Source organism: Rana temporaria, chromosome 5, assembly GCF_905171775.1.
Source record: "Rana temporaria chromosome 5, aRanTem1.1, whole genome shotgun sequence".
Lineage (NCBI taxonomy): Eukaryota > Metazoa > Chordata > Amphibia > Anura > Ranidae > Rana > Rana temporaria.
In genome coordinates this window covers 411,759,239-411,780,158 of record NC_053493.1, presented here as the reverse complement: position 1 = coordinate 411,780,158, position 20,920 = coordinate 411,759,239, and the positions used below count along the sequence as shown (strand labels likewise).

The 20,920-nt window shown below is 44.6% G+C and overlaps 2 protein-coding genes across 4 annotated transcripts in view; one reads left to right on the top strand and one right to left on the bottom strand.

Moving 5' to 3' along the window:
- The window catches only part of LOC120941569 (cytochrome P450 2C29-like), a 47,637-nt gene extending 35,633 nt beyond the window's left edge, over positions 1-12,004 (bottom strand). The window contains exons 1-3 of one of the 3 annotated variants that reach the window (XM_040355049.1): positions 11,649-12,004; positions 6,517-6,693; positions 1,299-1,461 (exon numbers count right to left, since the gene is read on the bottom strand). In XM_040355049.1, the coding sequence (XP_040210983.1) occupies positions 1,299-1,461; positions 6,517-6,690 (337 nt within the window). In that variant the 5' untranslated portion in view covers positions 6,691-6,693; positions 11,649-12,004. The remainder of the gene's footprint in view (positions 1-1,298; positions 1,462-6,516; positions 6,694-11,648) is intronic. The other 2 variants (XM_040355047.1, XM_040355048.1) reach the window with 2 other exon arrangements.
- A 3,296-nt stretch (positions 12,005-15,300) lies between these two features.
- Positions 15,301-17,129, top strand: LOC120941568 (E3 ubiquitin-protein ligase TRIM39-like). Its single transcript, XM_040355045.1, has one exon. The coding sequence runs from the start codon at positions 15,337-15,339 to the stop codon at positions 16,933-16,935; it is 1,599 nt and encodes a 532-aa protein (XP_040210979.1). The 5' UTR covers positions 15,301-15,336; the 3' UTR covers positions 16,936-17,129.
- The last annotated feature ends 3,791 nt before the right edge of the window (positions 17,130-20,920 follow it).

Genomic DNA, 20,920 nt, shown 5'->3' with positions numbered 1-20,920 from the left:
AGGCACGTCAATCATCTGGGCGAAGTCCCAGAGGAGATTGCGCCACTGCATAGGAACGCCTACTCCCACGGGAGCTAGTACCCGGAAGCCAGGTTAAAAATAGCGATAATACCGTATGTACACCCCCAAAAAAAATAACGGCATACTGTACATGTTTGAGGTATACAGAATGTAATGTTATATACTTGTTTTTTGGGTGAACCTCCACTTTAAACGCTTAACGACCGCCGCATGTATATGTACGTCCACAGAATGGTCGGCGGTCGGAAACCCGCGGGGAGCGATCTGGGACAAGGGCGCGTCTATTCGTTTTTAGCCGCCCCCTCGCGATCGCTCCCTGGAGCTGAAGAACGGGGAGAGCCGTATGTAAACATGGCTTCCCCGTGCTTCACTGTGGCGGCGCATCGATCGAGTGATCCCTTTTATAGGGAGACTCGATCGATGACGTCAGACCTACAGCCACACCCCCCTACAGTTGTAAACACACACTAGGTGAACCCTAACTCCTACAGCGCCCCCTGTGGTTAACTCCCAAACTGCAACTGTCATTTTCACAATAAACAAAGCAATTTAAATGCATTTTTTGCTGTGAAAATGACAATGGTCCCAAAAATGTGTCAAAATTGTCCGATGTGTCCGCCATAATGTCGCAGTCATGAAAAAAATCGCTGATAGCCGCCATTAGTAGTAAAAAAAAAAATTAATAAAAATGCAATAAAACTATCCCCTATTTTGTAAACGCTATAAATTTTGCGCAAACCAATCGATAAACGCTTATTGTGATTTTTTTTACCAAAAATAGGTAGAATAATACGTATCGGCCTAAACTGAGGAAAAAATTATTTTATATATGTTTTTGGGGGATATTTATTATAGCAAAAATTAAAAAATATTGCATTTTTTTCAAAATTGTCGCTCTATTTTTGTTTATAGCGCAAAAAATAAAAACCGCAGAGGTGATCAAATACCACCAAAAGAAAGCTCTATTTGTGGGAAAAAAAGGACATCAATTTTGTTTGGGAGCCACGTCGCACGACCGCGCAATTGTCTGTTAAAGTGACGCAGTGTCGAATTGTAAAAACGCCTTTGGGAATTTAGCAGCATATTGGTCCGGGTCTTAAGTGGTTAATAAATGATTAATTAGGAATACAGTTTGTTTATTTTATTTCTTATAGTTTCCTATTCTGTATATAGAAAAGTACTTTGCATTGTTTGTGATGTCCTCGATCTTGTTCTGGAATGGGCACACTTTTGCTAGATTCTGTAATGTATAGCAGTGCAGGTTCTGACAATCTTACCGTATCCTTTGGTGGGGATGTGCACGGTGGGTAGAAATGGGCGGGCACTAAACTCCTCGGCGCGGTTCAGCAGGGCATCCTTCACCGTCTCATAACCGCAGAGGACCACCACCGGTTCCGTCTGTTTCCAGAGGGTGAATATCGAGCCGTACTTTTGGCTGAGCTTTCATAGTTAAAAGAAACAAAGAAAGTCAGAGGTCAACATTGACTCATGCCTTGTTATTGTCAAGTAATATACTATAGCCCCAAAAGTTTTGGGACACCTGCCTTAATACGCACATATAGCTGGATTCAGAAAGCCCGCCCTAACTTTGCGGCGGCGTAGTGTATCGTGTTTACACTACGCCGCCGTAAGTTAGCGAGGCAAGTACATGATTCACAAAGTACTTGCCTGCTAAGTTACGGCGGCGTAGCGTAAATCGGGCGCCTAATTCAAATTTAGCTGAGGGGCATGTTTTATGGTAATGGGGGTGACCTTACGTGATTGCCGTATTTTACGAACGGCGCATGCAGAGGGGTGGACGTGGTATACTTGGACAGAGGGGTGGATGTGGTATACTTGGACAGAGGGGTGGCGGTGGACGTGGTATCCTTGGACAAAGGGGTGGATGTGGTATACTTGGACAGAGGGGTGGATGTGGACATGGTATACTTGGACAGAGGGGTGGCTGTGGATGTGGTATACTTGGACAGGGGGGTGGATGTGGACGTGGTATACTTGGACAGAGGGGTGGCTGTGGACGTGGTATACTTGGGTTTTGCAAAAGTCCAGATACAGTTCCCCACACACGGCTCATGTGTAAGGTAAAGTCTACAGGCTTGAAAAGAACAATTTGTAAATGGATAGACAACTCCAGAGATTCGTGGTTAATGATTCTTATTCTGAATGATCTGAGGTCAAAAGTAACATTTCTGTCTTTGCAGATGACACCAGGCTATGCAGTGGAATAACGTCCTTACAGGATGTCTCCAATTTACAAGCCGACCTCAATGCTCTGTCTAATTGGGCGACTAAGTGGCAGATGAGGTTTAATGTTGAAAAATGTAAAGTTCTGCACTTTGGGTCTAAGAATGTGCATCATACATACTAGGGGGAGTACAACTGGGGGGATCTGTAGTGGAGGAGGATCTGGGGGTTTTGGTTGATCATAAGCTCAATAAAAACATGCAATGCCAAGCTGCGGTTTCCAAAGCGAGCAAAGTCCTTTCTTGTATGAGAGAGAAAGAGAGGGAGAGAAAGAGAGAGAGAGAAGGAGAGAAAGAGGGAGAGAGAAGGAGAGAGAGAAAGAGAGAGAGAAGGAGAGAGAGAGATAGAGAGAGAAGGAGAGAAAGAGAGAGAGAGAGAAAGAGAGAAAAAGAGAGGAAGAGAGAGAAAGAAACAGAAAGAAAAAGAGGGAGAAATAGAGAGAGAACGAGAGAAAGAGGGAGAAAGAGAGAGAGAAAGAGAGAGAGAGAGAAAGAGAGAGAAAGAAAGAGAGATAGAAAGAGAGAGAGAAAGAAAGAGAGAGAGAGAGTGAGAGAGAGAATGAAAGAAAGGGAGAGAGAGAAGGAAAGAGAGAGAGAAGGAAAGAGAGAGGGAGAGAAAGAGAGAGAGAGAAGGAGAGAGAGAGAGAGAGAGAAGGAGAGAAAGAGAGAGAGAGAGAAGGAGAGAAAGAGAGAGAGAGAGAAAGAAACAGAAAAAAAGAGAGGGAGAAATAGCTAGCGAGAGAGAGAAAGAGGGAAAAATAGAGAGAGAGAGAAAGAAACAGAAAAAAAGAGAGGGAGAAATAGCTAGCGAGAGAGAGAAAGAGGGAGAGAGGGAAAAATAGAGAGAGAAAGAGAGAGAAAGAGGGAGAAAGAGAGAGAGAAAGAAAAAGAAAGAGAGAGAAAGAGAGAGAAAGAGAGAGAAAGAAAGAGAGATTGAAAGAGAGAGAGAGAGTGAGGGAGAGAAGGAAAGAAAGAAAGGGAGAGAGAGAAGGAAAGAGAGAGAAGGAAAGAGAGGGAAAGAGAGAGATAGAGAGAAAGAGAGAGGGATATATATATATATATATATATATATATATATATATATATATATATATATATATATATATGAGAGAGAGAGAGAGTGTGAGATAAAGAAAGAGAGAGAGAGAAAGAGACAGAAAGGGAGGGAGAAAGAAAGAGAGGGAAATAGAGGGAAAGAAAGAGAGAGAGAGAAGGAGAGAAAGAGCCTCATCTGGAATATGCAGTTCAGTTTTGGGCACCAGTTTGAACGAGAGAAAGATGGAGAAAGAGAGAGAGAAAGAAAGAGAGAGAAAGAAAGAGAGATAGAAAGAGAGAGAGAGTGAGGGAGAGAAGGAAAGGAAGAAAGGGAGAGAGAGAAGGAAAGAGAGGGAAAGAGAGAGAGAGAAAGAGAGATAGAAAGAGAGAGAGTGAGGGAGAGAAGGAAAGAAAGAAAGGGAGAGAGAGAAGGAAAGAGAGGGAAAAAGAGAGAGAGAGAGAGGGAGAGAGAGAGAGAAAGAGGGAGATATATATATATATATATATATATATATATATATATGAGAGAGAGTGTGAGATAAAGAAAGAGAGAGAGAAAGAGACAGAAAGGGAGGGAGAAAGAGAGAGAAAGAGAGGGGAATAGAGGGAAATAGAGGGAAAGAAAGAAAGAGAGAGAGAGAGAGAGAGAGAGAGAGAGAGAGAGAGAGAGAGAGAGAGAACAAGAGAAAGAGCCTCATCTGGAATATGCAGTTCAGTTTTGGGCATCAGTTCTCAAAAAGAATAAAATTGGGGAACTGGAGAAAGTGCAGAGAATAGCAACCAAACTGATTATCTGAGTTCATCATAGAACTCAAAGATACTAAACCAACACTTTTCATGGGTTATAAAGTACCTCCCTTCATCATCGGGGCAAAAAGAATATCGACAGTGTATATGTAAATAATCTCATCATGATGACAGAAATTCTAGACCTAAAAATAAAGGAAAGTATGAATAAGACTGATCACATATTAAAAATAAAATACATTTAAACTTTAAAATGTATTTGGACTTGTATATGAAATGGTTCAATTATATTTCTAACAGACAGTAGTAGAATAAGATACTCTAAAAAAGCTTCCAAGTCTGTTTGCCGTATTGATTTTCGAAATCGCTGTTATATTATCCCGTTCTGCTTTTCTGCTTTCCGGTTCAGATTTTCACTTGAAAAAAAATTTGCCATCCAAAAAGCTGCCAATTCCAAATGTCTGTACTAGACAATGGAACCTTATTGGATGCTCACTGAGGAGGTCTGCTGCTATAGATGGTGATTTATCTGTCAGCAGGTTCAAGAAAGAAATTTTGCACAACCACCAAGTACAGTTTCTCAGACGCTGGTTAGATCCTAACCGTTTGTTTTCGTTCCGAATTAAAATGCGGACACATTTGTTGTTATTCGGATGTATCCAAATTTTTGAATTACAAAAAGGTAACAAACTTAAACAAATCCAAAATAATGGATTACATTTCAGACAAAATTTGAATAGTTTTTGAATTTCTGAAGAGGTTAAAATAATGGAATACAAGAGAAAAATAATAGAATAGAATAGAGTAAAACAGAACAGAATGCAAACTAAAAGAATAGAAATTCTTTCCGAAATTAAAATTTTGAATAGAATAAATTTGAATAGAAAAGAAAATAGAATAGATCAGAATAAGAAATTGAATTTTAGAAGATGGTTATATTCTTTCGATTCCATTATATTTGTTCTATTCCATTTTTTTCCTATTCTATTCTATTTTATTTTTTATTCGAGTTTATTCTATTCAAAATTGTAATTTCGGAAAGCGATTATATTGTTACCGTATATACTTGAGTATAAGCCGAGTTTTTCAGCACATTTTTGTGTGCTGAAAATGCCCCCCTCGGCTTATACTCGAGTCACCTTTTTGCGCCTGATCTCCTGGACTTTGGGGAAGCGGTACCGGCCGGCCGTAGGTCCCCTGGACCCCAAACTTGACATACATGTAGCCCCATTTCTCCTCTTCAAGTGTGCAAAATGTGTTGTCTAGGGGACCTACGACTGGGGAGCACCGATTTTTCAAAGCCGGGCACCCCTTCCATAGACTCCCATGTTAAACGTCAGTCTAGTCATGGACACAGTGAGGCATGGAAACAGTGAGGCATGAGCACAGTGAGGCAAAGTGAGGCACAGTGAGGCATGCAGATGAACACCCTAGGCTTATACTCGAGTCAATAGGGGGTAGATTCACGTACATTGCCGCAACTTTGCGGCGGCGCAGCTTAAGGAATTTAAGCTACGCCGCCGTAAGTTAGCGAGGCAAGTACATGATTCACAATGTACTTGCCTGCTAAGTTACGGCGGCGTAGCCTAAATCGGCGGGCGTAAGGGCGCCTAATTCAAATGTTTTTGAGGGGGGCGTGTTTTATGTTATTGGGGCTTGACCTCACGTTTTTCCCTTTTTTTTTATTACTGCACATGCGCCGGGCGCCTACATTTCCCAGTGTGCATTGCGGCTAAGTAAAATTTGAATTCCGACTCGGAAACGGAGGCCATACTTGACATTACTATTCCAACTAGGGCCTAGCTCTAACTTTACGCGGCCTATCTCTTACGTAAACGGCGTAAAAGTACTGCGTCGGCCGGTCTACTAATTTGCATATTCTACGCCGACCGCAATGGAAGCGCCACCTAGCGGCCATCCGGAATATTGCAATCTAAGATAGGACGGCGCAAGCCATCGTATCTTAGATATGTTTAAGCGTATCTCTGTTTGAGCATACGCTTAAACATACGTCGGCGTAGATTCTGAGTTGGGCCGGCTTATCTACTGATAAGCCGGCCTAACTCTTTCTGAATCTACCTATAAGTTTTCCCAATTTTTTGTGGTAAAATTAGGTACCTCGGCTTATATTCGGGTCGGCTTATACTTGAGTATTTACGGTATATTCTTTCTATTTTATTCTATTCTTTTCTATTCTCATTTTCTATTCTATTCAAATGTATTCTATTCAAAAATGTTATTTCAGAAGATGGTTATATTCTTTCAATTCCATTTTATTTTTTCTATTCTAATTTTGAATAGAATTTGATTCTAATTCTAATGGAGTTCAAAACATTTGAATTGATTTGAATTTGAATAAATTAAATTAATTACAAAAAAACAATTAAACAAGTTTAACTAAATTAATGAAACTAACGAATCAAAACAAAACAAAGCGAAACACATTTTTTCGTTCTGTACAGCTACTTACCAAGGTGTAATCTTTATCGGCAGTTAGCGGATCCATATACATCGGGGTGCCAAGGAAGGGCAGCGGGGTGGGTCCGGGGGGCAGTGACCTGTATCGTCTGTGCTGTCTCCACCATGATATGATAAAGTGGATGGTGATGAAGACCAACAGAGCGAGGATTGTGGAGAATCCCATTTTCTGGAACAGACATGTTGATATCGCCTATTATAGCGGTCTGTGACTCAAATTCTTTACTTAACCACTTCAGCCCCGGACCATTTTGTAGCTAAAGGACCGGGCCACTTTTTGCGATTCAGCACTGCGTCGCTTTAACTGACAATTGCGCGGTCGTGCGACGTGGCTCCCAAACAAAATTGGCGTCCTTTTTTTCCCACACACATAGAGCTTTCTTTTGGTGGTATTTGATCACCTTTGCAGTTTTTGTTTTTTGCGCTATAAACAAAAATAGAGCGACAATTTTGAAAAAAATTGAATATTTTTTACTTTTTGCTATATTAAATGTCCCCCAAAAATATCTAAAAAAAATTTTTTTCACAGTTTAGGCCGATACGTATTCTTCTACATATTTTTGGTAAAAAAAAAATCGCAATAAATGTATATTGATTGGTTTATGCAAAAGTTATAGGCCCGGATTCACAGAGACTTACGCCGACGTATCAGTAGATACGCCGTCGTAAGTCCGAATGTGCGCCGTCGTATCTATGCGCTCATCCTTAAAATGAGATACACCTGAATTTTGCCAAGATACGACCGACGTAAGTCTCCTACGCCGTCGTATCTTGGGTGCATATTTACGCTGGCCGCAAGGGGCGCTTCCGTTGATTTACGCGTCGAATATGTAAATGAGCTAGATACGCCGATTCACGAACGTACTTGCGCCCGTCGCTGTAATCTACGTGGTTTACGTAAGGCGTTTTTCCGGCGTAAAGTTAAACCACCAAAAAGGTGGTCTAAGTCGTTTAGGGTATGGACGACGGAAGTGCCGTCGGATTTTACGTAGTTTACGTAAGTCGTACGTGAATGGGGCTGGGCGTAAGTTAGGTTCACGTCGTACGCATTGAGACGTCGTATCGTAGGGAGTATTTGCGACGTGATTCTGAGCATGCGCGTTCATGCGCCGTTCTTTCGGCCATGCATTCACATGGGGTCACGATTCATTTCAATACAACACGCCCACTACCAGCCTACTTTGAATTACGCGGGCTTACGCCGGCCCATTTACGCTATGCCGCCGTAACTTAGGGAGTAGGGCCCAGATTCACAAAGGAGATACGACGGAGTATCTCAGATACTCCGTCGTATCTCTCAGAGTATCTATGCGGCTGATTCATAGAATCAGTTACGCATAGATAGCCCTAAGATCCGACAGGTGTAATTGTTTTACACTGTCGGATCTTAGGATGCAGTACCGCGGCCGCCGCTGGGGGGAGTTTGCGTCGTAAACCAGCGTCGGGTATGCAAATTAGGAGTTACGGCGATCCACGACGGTTTTTCGCGTTCGCTACGTCGCTGCTAGTCTAGTTTCCCGTCGCAAATTTAGTCGTCGTTTTGGGTGCCCTAACTTTACACAGCACACGTATGTGCTGTATAAAGTATGGTCGTCGTTCCCGCGTCGAAATTTAAAAATTCACGTAGTTTGCGTAAGACGTCCGGGAATACGGAAGTACGCTACGCACGTCGCCGTTCGAAAAAATGACGTCAGTTCGCGCAAAGCACGGCAGGAATTTCAGAACGGAGCATGCGCAGTAGGTCCGGCGAGGGAGTGCGCCTACTTTAAATGGCACACGCCCCTTTGAATTACGCGGGCTTATGCCTGAGGCCGCCAGCGTAGGTTTTCATTGCAAGTGCTTTGTGAATCAGGCACTTGCGACTTCTACGTGAATCTGGCCCCAAGTGCTTAGTGAATACTGTACTTTCCTCTCTATGTTACGTCGGCGTAGTGCATATGAGATGCGCTGCACCCGCTTAAACATACGCCGCTCTACGTGAATCTGGCTGATAGCGTCTACAAAATAGGGGATAGATTTATGGCATTTTTATGAATAATTTTTTTACCAGGATAGGTTCTCCCTTGGTCTCCTTCATCAAGTGGCTTCCTCCCGCAGGACGGACAGCACAGGATCACCTCTGCAGTACGGGCCCCAGTCAGACAACTGGACCCCCAGACGAAAGCACAGCCCTGGGCCAACGTGGTCCAGGAGCTAGAATTCACAACACGCACCTCCGGCCAGGCAGGCCACGAGGCGCGAACGGACCCCAAACCAATGGCGTCTGTCCCTTAAATACGCCTCCCAGCATGCACAGCGGGGTAACCACTCCCACTAATTCATTACTGAGGGGGACACTCAATATACCATGACCTGGCTGCTGCCACCCTTGGCCTAGGGTGGTAATAACACCCCCAGGCGATCAATGGTGGATCACTCCCAGCACAGCCATGCCTAGAACAGAGGCTAAATTGCCTTTAATCACTCTGGTCTGAGCCAAATAACAGCTCAGACTCCCATTAAATTTTAGGCAGCGCCTGTTCATCAGGAGCAGGGCGCTACAACTGTATAAAGTATATATGCTGTACATTACAAAGACTACAATTGCTCTTCAATTGATTTTTTGGAGACCACACACATGGATTGGAGGAATACACAGTAAATGATCACCTAAAGTGATGAACTGAACAACATCAGGAATTCGGTGTTAATGCCGTTATAAAACTGGAATAGTATGTAGCGCCTGGTTACTTCCAAGTACCGGTACCATTTAAATGTAGAGGGGGATCAGAGCGTTAATTGACTCTGATCCAGTTAATGTGTTCAAAACAGGGTCTCTGTCTCAGCTTGACTGTGCTGTGGGCTCATTCTGTTGTTCCACCGCAGGACGACAGATGGCAACAGTGGAGTCGAGACTTGGGTGCTCTTCCCTAGCAGCCAATCAGGAGGGAGTTTCCTCGCTGTGCATGCTGGGGGAGGGTATTTATGGGGCAGACGCCATTTAGTCTGGGTTCGTCTTCTTCTTCTTCAAGTGCGGCCAGGGCCGCCATCAGGAATTTTGGGGCCCCTTACACAGCTTCAGGCATGGGCCCCCTGGAGCAGAGAACCGAGGGGGGGGTGCTGCCGCCTAAGGGGGTTGCCATCCGGGCCCCTGGGGATCTTCGGGCCCCTTACAGGTGTACTGCCTGTACCCCCCTGATGGCGGCCCTGATTGCGCCACTCACCTTTAGGGTGACTACATCACGGCGCCCCGGGGTTATGGCCTACCAGGCCGGGGCGTGCGTGCCACGTGGTGTTCCTGGTTCCGGGACCATGTTGGTCCGGGAACATTTAAGCTGTGGCGGGGAGCCCAGTAGTCGGCTGGGTTCCCATCTGAAGATCCCAAGCGGTATAGCTGTTCGGAAGGGAGTCCATCTGAGGAGAGCCAATGAGAGGCTGGCGATCCAAAAGGATCTCGACAAACCACCGGGGATCAAGGTAGCTGGACACCACTCAGTCGGAACACTGTCAGAAGGAGATCCAGGCTTAATTCTATCAAGGAGGATCGTCTCGGTAATTACAAGCACAGAGAGGGCCTGTGGCAGAGACTTTTCCCTAAAGGATCGAGTGATACTCTGGCTGCCAGGTCAGTGAGAGAGGCCTGTCCAGATACGCTAAGTCTACTCAAGCAGGAGTGGCGCAGAAAGAGAGGCACGGAGCAAACAAAGTTTGGGGGAGGGGCGGCATGACAGGGTGGGACTGGCCGCAAGTGATAGGCTCCTCTAGAAGGAGAAGAGGGGCTGGCTGTTAGTGGGGCGGGGGCGGTAGAGGTCTCTGGCGTGGAGGAAGTGACGTTTCGTCACTCCTCCATTTACAAGCAAAGGAAGAAGCTGCCCACCCACCCTCCCTGGTTTTAGGCCTTTTAGCAGGCGGTTTTGGGTCTCTGTAAAACGAGAAAAGGCTGGAAGTTGGGGTAGGAAAAGGTTGTACCCATAAGTGGTATGGGGGTTATTGGGTACCTTTCGGTTGACGTGGGTTAACCAGGAAGGGGTTAAAGTGTTAGGCCCCATACACACGAGAGGATTTATCCGCGGATACGGTCCAGCGGACCGTTTCCACGGATAAATCCTCTCGAGGATTTGCGCGGATTTCCATGCGATGGAGTGTACTCACCATCGAATCGAAATCCGCGCCGAAATCCTCTGGCGATGACGTGTCGCGCCGTCGCCGCGATTATGACGCGGCGACGTGCGCGACGCTGTCATATAAGGAATTCCACGCATGCGTTCAATCATTACGACGCATGCGGGGGATCCCTTCGGACGGATGGATCCGGTGAGTCTGTACAGACCAGCGGATCCATCCGTTGGGATGGATTCCAGCGGATAGATTTGATAGCATGTCATCAAATATTTATCCGCTGGAAATCCATCCCAGGGGATAAATATCCACGGATACAGATCCGCTGGAGTGTACACACCATAGGATCTATCCGCTGAAACCCATTCGCTGGGATTTTTCAGCGGATGGATTCTATCGTGTGTATGGGGCCTTGGGTCACTGAGGACGGTTATACTGCCTCTGAGTCGGTGTCTCGCGACTGAGGCCTAGGTAATAATTGTTGTCCCAGTGTCCAAGTTGAGAGGGGTGGTCTTCTAGACCACCAAGTGTTTGAAAATGTGTATATAGTTATTTAAAAGTTAATTAAACGGTTATTTATGTTAAAGTTTTATATGGTTAAATAAAGAAGGCCGGAAGGCCAATTTTACTCCACAACGCGGTCCCTTGTATCATTGGGTTTGTGGGGTAAGTTATAAGGGGGTTGGGGTATGGTAGATAGTGGGTAAAGCGTCACTAGTATCGGTCCTTAACATGTCAAGTGTTACACGTGGGAGCAGGACTGTTACCAAATACTACGCCTGAATCTGCTGTTCTCCTTCTTCCTTCAACTCTATCCTTTCACCACAAGTTTACCCGGCTGGGTAATAAAGAGCACAGAAAAGACACCTGTCGTGGACATTCCTTTACTGCTATATGCACCATACACCCCTAAGACGGCGGAGGAGCCATAAGGTAACATGCCACCCAAAAACAACCAGCAGCTCCTTGGGGGGTAGTGCTACAAGTAGGTACAGTATGGTCACCTTCCATAAAGAATGCAATTACCTGCTCTTCAGTAGAGGCCGGATCCTTGGAAACCTTGAATGGTCAGTACTTCGCCCGTGTCTTCTTTGCTGGGGGCTTGATGCGAATGGTCCTGGCTGCTCTCACTGGAGCTCTTCATCGTGAACAGCTTGTTCCAAATCCTCCCAACAGACCCAGCTAATGATTAAACCCTGTTAACAGCATTTGATTGCAAACATTCTTGTATCTGGTCTCGTCTTGTGCAATGTGTTGGCAGGTGCCAACTGTTACACTGGATGTTTATGTTTGTTAATGCCTGGGAGCTATGGGGTCAACTGCGTGCAGTGGTGTGTTTAGAGATGCTGTTATAAATCTTGGGGCCCCAAACAGCCTACTTAACAGGGCCCCCCCCCCCCTTCCTGGCCAAAAGGGAAGCTGGAAGTTCTGCGGGGGGAAAGGGGGAAATGGGGGACTCATAAATCGGATGGAAGAGGTGCATGTCCTAGGACCTATCCACCTGCAGTGCTGCTGAAGGGCGAAAGAGGAAGAGAAGCTGGCAGTGCTGCAGGGGGAGACAGAAGAGGAATGGTGGCTGCAATGGGACAGCACAGTGGGCCCCCGCTGCTCGGGCCCCCCTTTTTAACTGATGGTGCCCAGGCCTGGTATAGGAGGGCTGGCTGTACTGTCTTATTAGCAGCCCTGGGTGTGTTAGCCCTTAGCTGACTCATGTCCTGTTAGAGGGGTATAAAAGCATTGGGAGTAGTGTACTGAGAGTGGTTGGAAGCCACGGGAAGTAGAGCATTTTCACACACGCTAAGATGTAGAAGTGCAAGATCAGGTGCATTGACCCAAGATGGTACCCAATGTGGGTATCGTAAAAGAGCTTTGGGTGAGGCCCTGACCTCCCACAATTACACTATATTACCTACTTGTCTAGCTAAAACCTCCAACTTCTCAAGTAGGGTTGAGGTTTTCGGGTTCAAGAGGCCTGTGAACTTAACTTTGAGCTTAAAGAGGAAGTAAACCCTGATGGGTTTTACTTCCTCTTTAGCCCCCTGCAAAGCCTGCAAATGAAAAGCATAATGGGCTAGTATGCACCGCATTCTAGACCATTATGTGCCACTTACCTGCAAAAGAATCCAGCGATGTCCCTAGAGTAGGCAGCGTCCGTCTTCTGGCCCCTCTTCCTTCCGGGCCACGGACTCCGGCTCTGTGATTCACCGGAGCCGCGTGACATCACAGGAGCCATGATTCACGGCACAAGCTAGGAAAGAAACGGCACTTACTTTAGTTTCTTCCCCGCGCATGCGCTATTGGTATTTACGACAGACTACAAGTGAAATAACTCCTAATCGGTGCACGTTTAGGAGATATTTCCACAACCTATAGGTAAGCCTTATTCTATGCTTACCTATAGGCAGTAGTCCATAAAGTGGGTTTACAACCACTTTAACCCCTTCCCGACCGCCGCATGTACATATACGTCGGCAGAATGGCACGGACAGGCACATTGGCGTACCTGTACATCCCTGCCTTTCCGCGGGTCGGGTGTCCGATCGGGACCCCCCCCCCCCCCACGACATGCGGCGGTCGGGTTCCCGCGGGGAGCGATCCGGGACGACGGCGCGGCTATTCGTTTATAGCCGCTCCGTCGCGATCGCTCCCCGGAGCTGAAGAACGGGGAGAGCCGTATGTAAACACGGCTTCCCCGTGCTTCACTGTGGCGGCGCATCGATCGAGTGATCCCTTTTATTAGGGAGACTCGATCGATGATGTCAGTCCTACAGCCACACCCCCCTACAGTTGTAAACACACACTAGGTGAACCCTAACTCCTACAGCGCCACCTGTGTTTAACTCCCAAACTGCAACTGTCATTTTCACAATAAACAATGCAATTTAAATGCATTTTTTGCTGTGAAAATGACAATGGTCCCAAAAATGTGTCAAAATTGTCCGAAGTGTCCGCCATAATGTCGCAGTCACGAAAAAAATCACTGATCGCCGCCATTAGTAGTAAAAAAAATAAAAAAAATAAAAATACAATAAAACTATCCCCTATTTTGTAAACGCTATACATTTTGAGCAAACCAACCGATAAACGATTATTGCGATTTTTTTTTACCAAAAATAGGTAGAAGAATACGCATCGGCCTAAACTGAGGAAAAAAAAATTATATATGTTTTTGGGGGATATTTATTATAGCAAAAAGTAAAATATTTTGCATTTTTTTCAAAATTGTCGTTCTATTTTTGTTTATAGCGCAAAAACTAAAAACCGCAGAGGTGATCAAATACAACCAAAAGAAAGCTCTATTTGTGGGGAAAAAAGGACGCCAAATTTGTTTGGGAGCCACGTCGCACGGCCGCGCAATTGTCTGTTAAAGCGACGCAGTCCCGAACTGTAAAAACACCTTGGGTCTTTAGGCAGCATATTGGTCCGGTCCTTAAGTGGTTAAAGGAGTTGTAAAGCCACATTGTTTTTAATCCTAATGCATTCTATGAATTAAGATAAAAAAAAAGTGTGTAGCAGCCCCCCCAGCACCCCCTAATACTTTCCCTAAACCCCCTCTCTATCCAGCAATGTCCACAATTCCCTCAGCCGTCTGGGACTCTGCTGCTGATTGGCTGGGGAACAGCCGCTGTGCCATTGGCTCCCGCGGCTGTCAAAGTCAGTTAGCCAATCGGGGGAGAGGGGGCGGGGCCGAACAGCAGCTGCATGTCTGAATGGACATACGGAGCTGCAGCTCAGCTCGGGTGCCCCCATAGCAAGCTGCTGGGCTGGACTGCCAATACTGAAGACTATATTGATGGGACATTGTCTGGACATCTTGGAAATATTGTCAAATGGTGTAATATGGTGTAATGTGGTGGAACGGGTTGATGAATTACTTGGAGGGACTGGGCATCACCCAGCTGTCTTGGTCTACGTTTGAAACAATGACAGAATATATGGAAGGTGGAGGATTCTTAAAAAACAATTTAAAGAACTAGACTGCAAGTTGAAGAGAAGGACCTCCAAGGTGATATTTTCTGAAATATTGCCCGTGCCATGTGCAACACAGGAAAGACTGGTTGTGATTAGAGAGCTGAATGCATGGCTAAAGACCTTGTGTTACCAGGCGGTATTTGCGGCTTCACAGCCAGGTGCACACTGGACATCTGCGATGCGCCTCCTCAGTGGCCAGGCAATCTTCTGGGACCTGTGACGTGTCTCAGGAAATTGCAGGGTGGGAGAGGGAGAGGAGGAGTCACCTAAGTGGCCAAGTGGAAGTGGGAGCTGGGTACCTGTCAAAACTAGGTACCTGCTCCCCACCCCAAAAAAAATGTGGCATGTAAGGGGGTGAGGAGTGCTTAAAGCGGAAGTTCCACATTTGGGTTGAGGTCTGCTTTAAAGAGAATCAAAAAGCTGCCATTGAGGACCTCAATTATTCAAATATTAGTTGCCTGGTTGTCATGCAGCTTTCTGAATCAAGCAGACAGTTTTGTGCCTTGTCTGCAGATGCAATTTAAAGTTTAAAATCAAGTCAATGTGTAAAAAAAAGCGGAGATGTATTCACAAATGTAAGATTAAATCCCTTTAATTTATAAACATTTTCTTTTTCTACTAACTTCCTCAATATAAAAGCTGCAAGACCAGCTCAGCCCCACCCTGTGCCGAGAAATGTGAGACGACCTTTAGATTTTCGTTGTCGGAGACTTTTTAGTTTCATTTCTCTCTGCTATCAGCGATGGCGTCTGCTGATCTGAGACAGGAACTGGACTGTTCCATCTGTCTGAACATTTATACAGATCCTGTAAACCTGAGATGTGGCCACAACTTCTGCCGGGTCTGTATTGATCGTGTGTTGGATACACAGGAGGGGTCTGGAGGATATTCCTGTCCTGAGTGCAGAGAAGAGTTCCGGGATCGGCCTGTACTGCAGAGGAACATAACACTACGTAACATAGTGGGGGCTTTCCGATCTACTCAGCTGGAAGAAGGGAAGACTGAAATCTTCTGTACTTACTGCTATCACTCTCCTGTGCCTGCTGTTAAATCCTGTCTGATGTGTGAAGCTTCTCTGTGTGATAATCACCTGAGAGTCCACAGAAAGGCACCAGAACATGTCCTAACTGATCCCACCACTTCCATGGAGAACAGGAAATGCTCCATCCACAGAAAACTTCTTGAATATTACTGCAATGTGGAGTCTGTCTGTATCTGTGTGTCCTGCAGTTTGGCCGGAGAACACCGGGGACACAAGGTGGAGACTCTGGATGAGGCCTCTGAGAAGAAGAAACAGGAACTGAGAAATGTTCTGCAGAAACTGATGACAGAGAGAGAGGAGACGGAGAAAAGAGTCCAGAGTCTGCAGGACCGCAGGAGAAAAGTACAAGAAAAATCAGCCGGTCTAACAGAGAGAGTCACTGCCCTGTTCATAGAGCTCAGGAGACATCTGGATGACCTGGAGAAGAGAGTGCGGAGGAACATCTCCAGCCAGGAAGAGCGGATCTCATTGTCTGATCTGATCCATCAGCTGGAAATAAAGAAGGAGGATCTGTCCAGGAAGATGGAGGACATTGAGAAGCTGTGTAACATGACTGACCCACTGACTGTCCTACAGGAATCAGACACAGGGGACTTGTGTGATACTGAGGAGGGAGATAATGAGGACAGAGAGAGACATGATAGACTCCTCCATGATGGAGGGGATCTGGATGTGTCTGGAATCTCACACACCTTACATAAAGGGTTATCTGATATAATAAAAGAGGTAAATGTATCCTTCTATATACAGGAAGCTTCAGACATATTACTGGATGTGAACACAGCTCATAATAAGCTACAGATATCAGATGACATGAAAACTGTATCCTGGTCAGATATAAAGCAGAATCGTCCAGAAACACCGGAGAGATTTCAGGGTTGGTCCCAGGTATTAAGCAGTCAGAATTTTTCCTCTGGGCGACATTACTGGGAAGTGGATGTCAGAAAGTCCGAAAATTGCATTGTTGGGATGTGTTATTCCAGTATAGCGAGGAGAGGAGGAGTAGAGCAGTCAGGGATTGGATATAATAACAAGTCCTGGGGGTTGTTCAGGTATAGTGGTGGGTGTTTTCTATTTCATGACAATAAAAAAATTATCATATCTCCCGATCTCTCCAGTAACAGAGTCAGGATCTATGTGGATTATGAGGCCGGGCAGCTGTCCTTTTATGATCTGTGTGACCCGATCAGACATCTCCACACCTTCACCACCACCTTCACTGAGCCCCTCCATGTTGGGTTATGTGTATTGAAAGGTCGTATAAAGATCTCTGGGGGGTTTAGGAGACGTGTAAAATGATCGTATTACAGGAAATCTGAGCAGAATCTGGTAAAATATGGTGAGAAATGTGAATCTGGTTCATAGGATGACACAGTTTGTACAGATAACATATTTCTTCAATCAATCACTTATTTCTGATTATATGTACCGTATATACTGGAGTATAAGCCAAGTTTTTCAGCACATTTTTTGTGCTGAAAATGCCCCCCTCGGCTTATAATTGAGTCACCTTTTTGCACCTGATCTACCCGGACTTTGGGGACCCAGTACCCCAAACTTGGCACACATATAGCCCCACTCTTCCTCTATAAGTATGCAAAGATTGTTGTCCATGGGACCTACGGCCGGGAAGCACCGATTTTTCAAAGTTGGCCACCCCTTCCATAGACTCTTCTGTTAAACGGTAATTTCTCTGGTAAATTTGGGGACCCTGTACCGACCTGGACCCCAAACTTGGCACACATATAGCGCCACTCTTCCTCTACAAGTGTGCAAAGTTTGCTGTGTGGGGGACCTACGGCCAGGGAGCACCCATTTTTCAAAGCTAGGCATCTCTTCTATATACTCCCATGTTAAACGTATGTCTAGTCATGGACACAGTGAGGCATGGGCACAGTGAGGCATGGGCACAGTGAGGCATGGACACAGTGAGGCATGGACACAGTGAGGCATGGACACGCAGACAAGCAGATGGACACCCTAGGCTTATACTTGAGTCAATACGTTTTCCCATTTTTTTGTGGTAAAATTAGGTGCCTCAGCTTAGATTCGGGTCGGCTTATACTCGAGTATATATACGGTATATTTTTTGAAATACACACAGGTGCACTATTATGAACACCATTAATGCTCCTAAATCAATCTCATCCAAGTAAACATTCCATCTAAACCTGAGTGTATTTTACATTCAAACTTTCAGGTAAAACATTTATATCCACATTATTGGTCAGGACCCTAACAAAGGGTATGAAAAGTGTTATATATAATTTGACATCATGTTTATTTTGTTATAGACCACCTTATATACCGAGGGGTTAATGATTATTAGTTCATATTGCCACTTTCTGATGCCTTTGGAATGGAATGGATATATCTCCATAGGAGGTAGAATTAATATGCATACTTGTATCTTGAATATTACTTATCACCCGGCTATATTATATATAAGTCAGGAGGAATATATCAATATATTGATACATATGAAATCATTTTATTAATTTAGAATTTATCATCGGAATCGTATATTATAGTGTGAGTTCCCGTGCCCTCCGGGATGGGCCACCCTCCTGATCCATCTATCGGTATTTCATGGCGCAGTGCCCACGGTGAGATCACGGGGTGGACTGGGCTTGGTTCATGGGATGGATGCACATCCTTTTTATAAAAAGTGTAGTCCATTATCCACTTGCTCACCTTAGGACGTCCATGGACGTCCTCGACTTTGCGCGGTGATATCTGGATGATGCCTGCAGCCACAGGCATCATTCAGATATCGCCGTCTTCAGATATCGCCGTCTTCAGCCGGCGATTCTGTGCACCATAAAAATGATCAAAGCGGCGTTTCCACCGCTTAATCGTTCTTATAGCCTCCCGCCGCCATCCGGTGCTTCTCCGGGCTCTCCCGTGCCATCGGGGGCCCGGAGAACGAATCGGCCGGCGTTCACTGCAGAACCATAGAGATGATTGGTGACCAGATGGTCACAGTCATCTCTATGACCGTCGGAGGACCGGGCGCGACGTTATGACGTCACGCCTGGTACCCAGAATGTAAATACAGCCGCAATCGCGGCTGAAAGCATTAGATCGGTGAATTTTTTTTCACGATCTAATGCTTTCCAGCCTGGAGGAGAGATGTGGGGTCTTATTGACCCCACATCTCTCCATAAAGAGGACCTGTCACAGTGATTCCTATTACAAGGCATGTTTACATTCCTTGTAATAGGCATAAAACTGATCAATTTTTTTTTTTTTTTAAAGTGTAAAAGTAAAAAAATTAAGTAAAAAAGAATAATAATAATAATAATAATAATAATAATAATAATAATAATAATAATAATAAAAAAAATTAAAACGCCCCTGTCCCGGTCGCTCACATGCAGAAGCGAACATGCATGCAAGTCCCGCCCACATAGGTAAACACTGTTCGAACCCCACATGTGAGGTATCATCGCGAGCGTTAGAGCGTGTGCAACAATTCTAGCACTAGACCTCCTCTGTAACTCAAAAATAGTAACCTGTAAAAAATGTTAAAACGTCACCTATGGAGATTTTTAGGTAACGAAGTTTGGCGCCATTTCATGAGTGTGCGCAATTTTAAAGCGTGACATGTTAGGTATCTATTTACTCGGCGTAACATCGTCTTTCACATTATACAAAAAAATGGGCTAACTTTACTGTTTTGTTATTTTTTAATTCACGAAACAGTTTTTTTCCCTAAAAAAAGGCGTTTGAAAAATTATTGCGCAAATACCGTGCAAGAAAAAAAGTTGCAATGACCGCCATTTTATTCCCTAGGGTGTCTGCTAAAAAAAATATATATATATAATGTTTGGGGGTTCTGATTAATTTTCTAGCAAAAAAATTGTGATTTTTTACATGAAGGAAAGAAGTGCCAAAATAGGCCTGGTGATTAAGTGGTTATATTATATATCCAAAATGTATAATGATACTAATGATGCCTTTTTCATTTATAGTTCATGTGACAAAATTCGTGCATATCCCTTGACAAATCTATATATGTATCTAGCTCCTGAGGAAGCGGATTTTATGGAATAAATCCGCGAAACATGTAGAGCCTCTGTATCTTGTATTGTTGATAAGTGGATATTTCATTGGTAACAATAAAATGTCTATAATGAGCTATTGCATAATTGTCACACTAAAATAATTTTTATTTTATTGTACATCAATTTTCTCTATCTTTTGTAATAACAATTATTTTATACTATATCCTTGACTGATTATCAGTTTTTCCTACGGTGCCATTAAACAGTTAAGACCCAGATCAATATGCAGGTTAAGGACCAGGCCCCTTTTTGCGATTCGGCACTGTGTCACTTTAACCGACAATTGCGCGGTCGTGCGACGTGGCTCCCTAACAAAATTGGCGTCCTTTTTTCCCCACAAATAGAGCTTTCTTTTGGTGGTATTTGATCACCTCTGTGGTTTTTATTTTTTGCGCTATAAACAAAAAAAGAGCGACAATTTTGAAAAAAATTCAATATTTTTTTACTTTTTGCTATAATAAATATCCCCAAAAAAGATATAACATTTTTCCTCAGTTTAGGCCGATACGTATTCTTCTACCTATTTTTGGTAAAAAAAAATTTGCAATAAGCGTTTATCGATTGGTTTGCACAAAATTTATAGCGTTTACAAAATAGGGCATGGGTGCTCAACCTGTGGCTCTCCAGCTGTTGCAGAACTTCAAGTCCCATCATGCCTCTGCCTTTGGGAGTCATGCTTGTAACAGTCAGTAGCTTGCAATGCCTCATGGGAATTGTAGTTCTGAAACAGCTGGAGAGCCACAGGTTGAGCACCCATGAAATAGGGGATAGTTTTATGGCATTTTTATTAATATTTTTTCTTTTACTACTAATGGCGGCGATCAGCGATTTTTTTACGTGACTGTGACATCATGGCGGACACATCGGACACTTTTGACAAATTTTTGGGACCATTGTCATTTTCACAGCGAAAAGTGCTATAAAAATGCACTGAATACTGTGAAAATGACAATGGTAGTGAAGGGTTTAACCACCAGGGGGCACTGTAGGGGTTAAGTGTGACCTCATGTGTGTTTCTAACTGTAGGGGGGCAGGGCTGGACGTGTGACGTCAGTGATCGTCTTTCCCTATATCAGGGAACAGACGTTTACTGACACTGCCACAGAGAAGAATGGGGAAGGTTTGTTTACACTCACCTCTCCCCGTTCTTCAGCTCCTGTGATCCGATCGCGGGACACCCGCGGCAATCAGGTCCGTCGGTCCCGCAGGGACTGGTC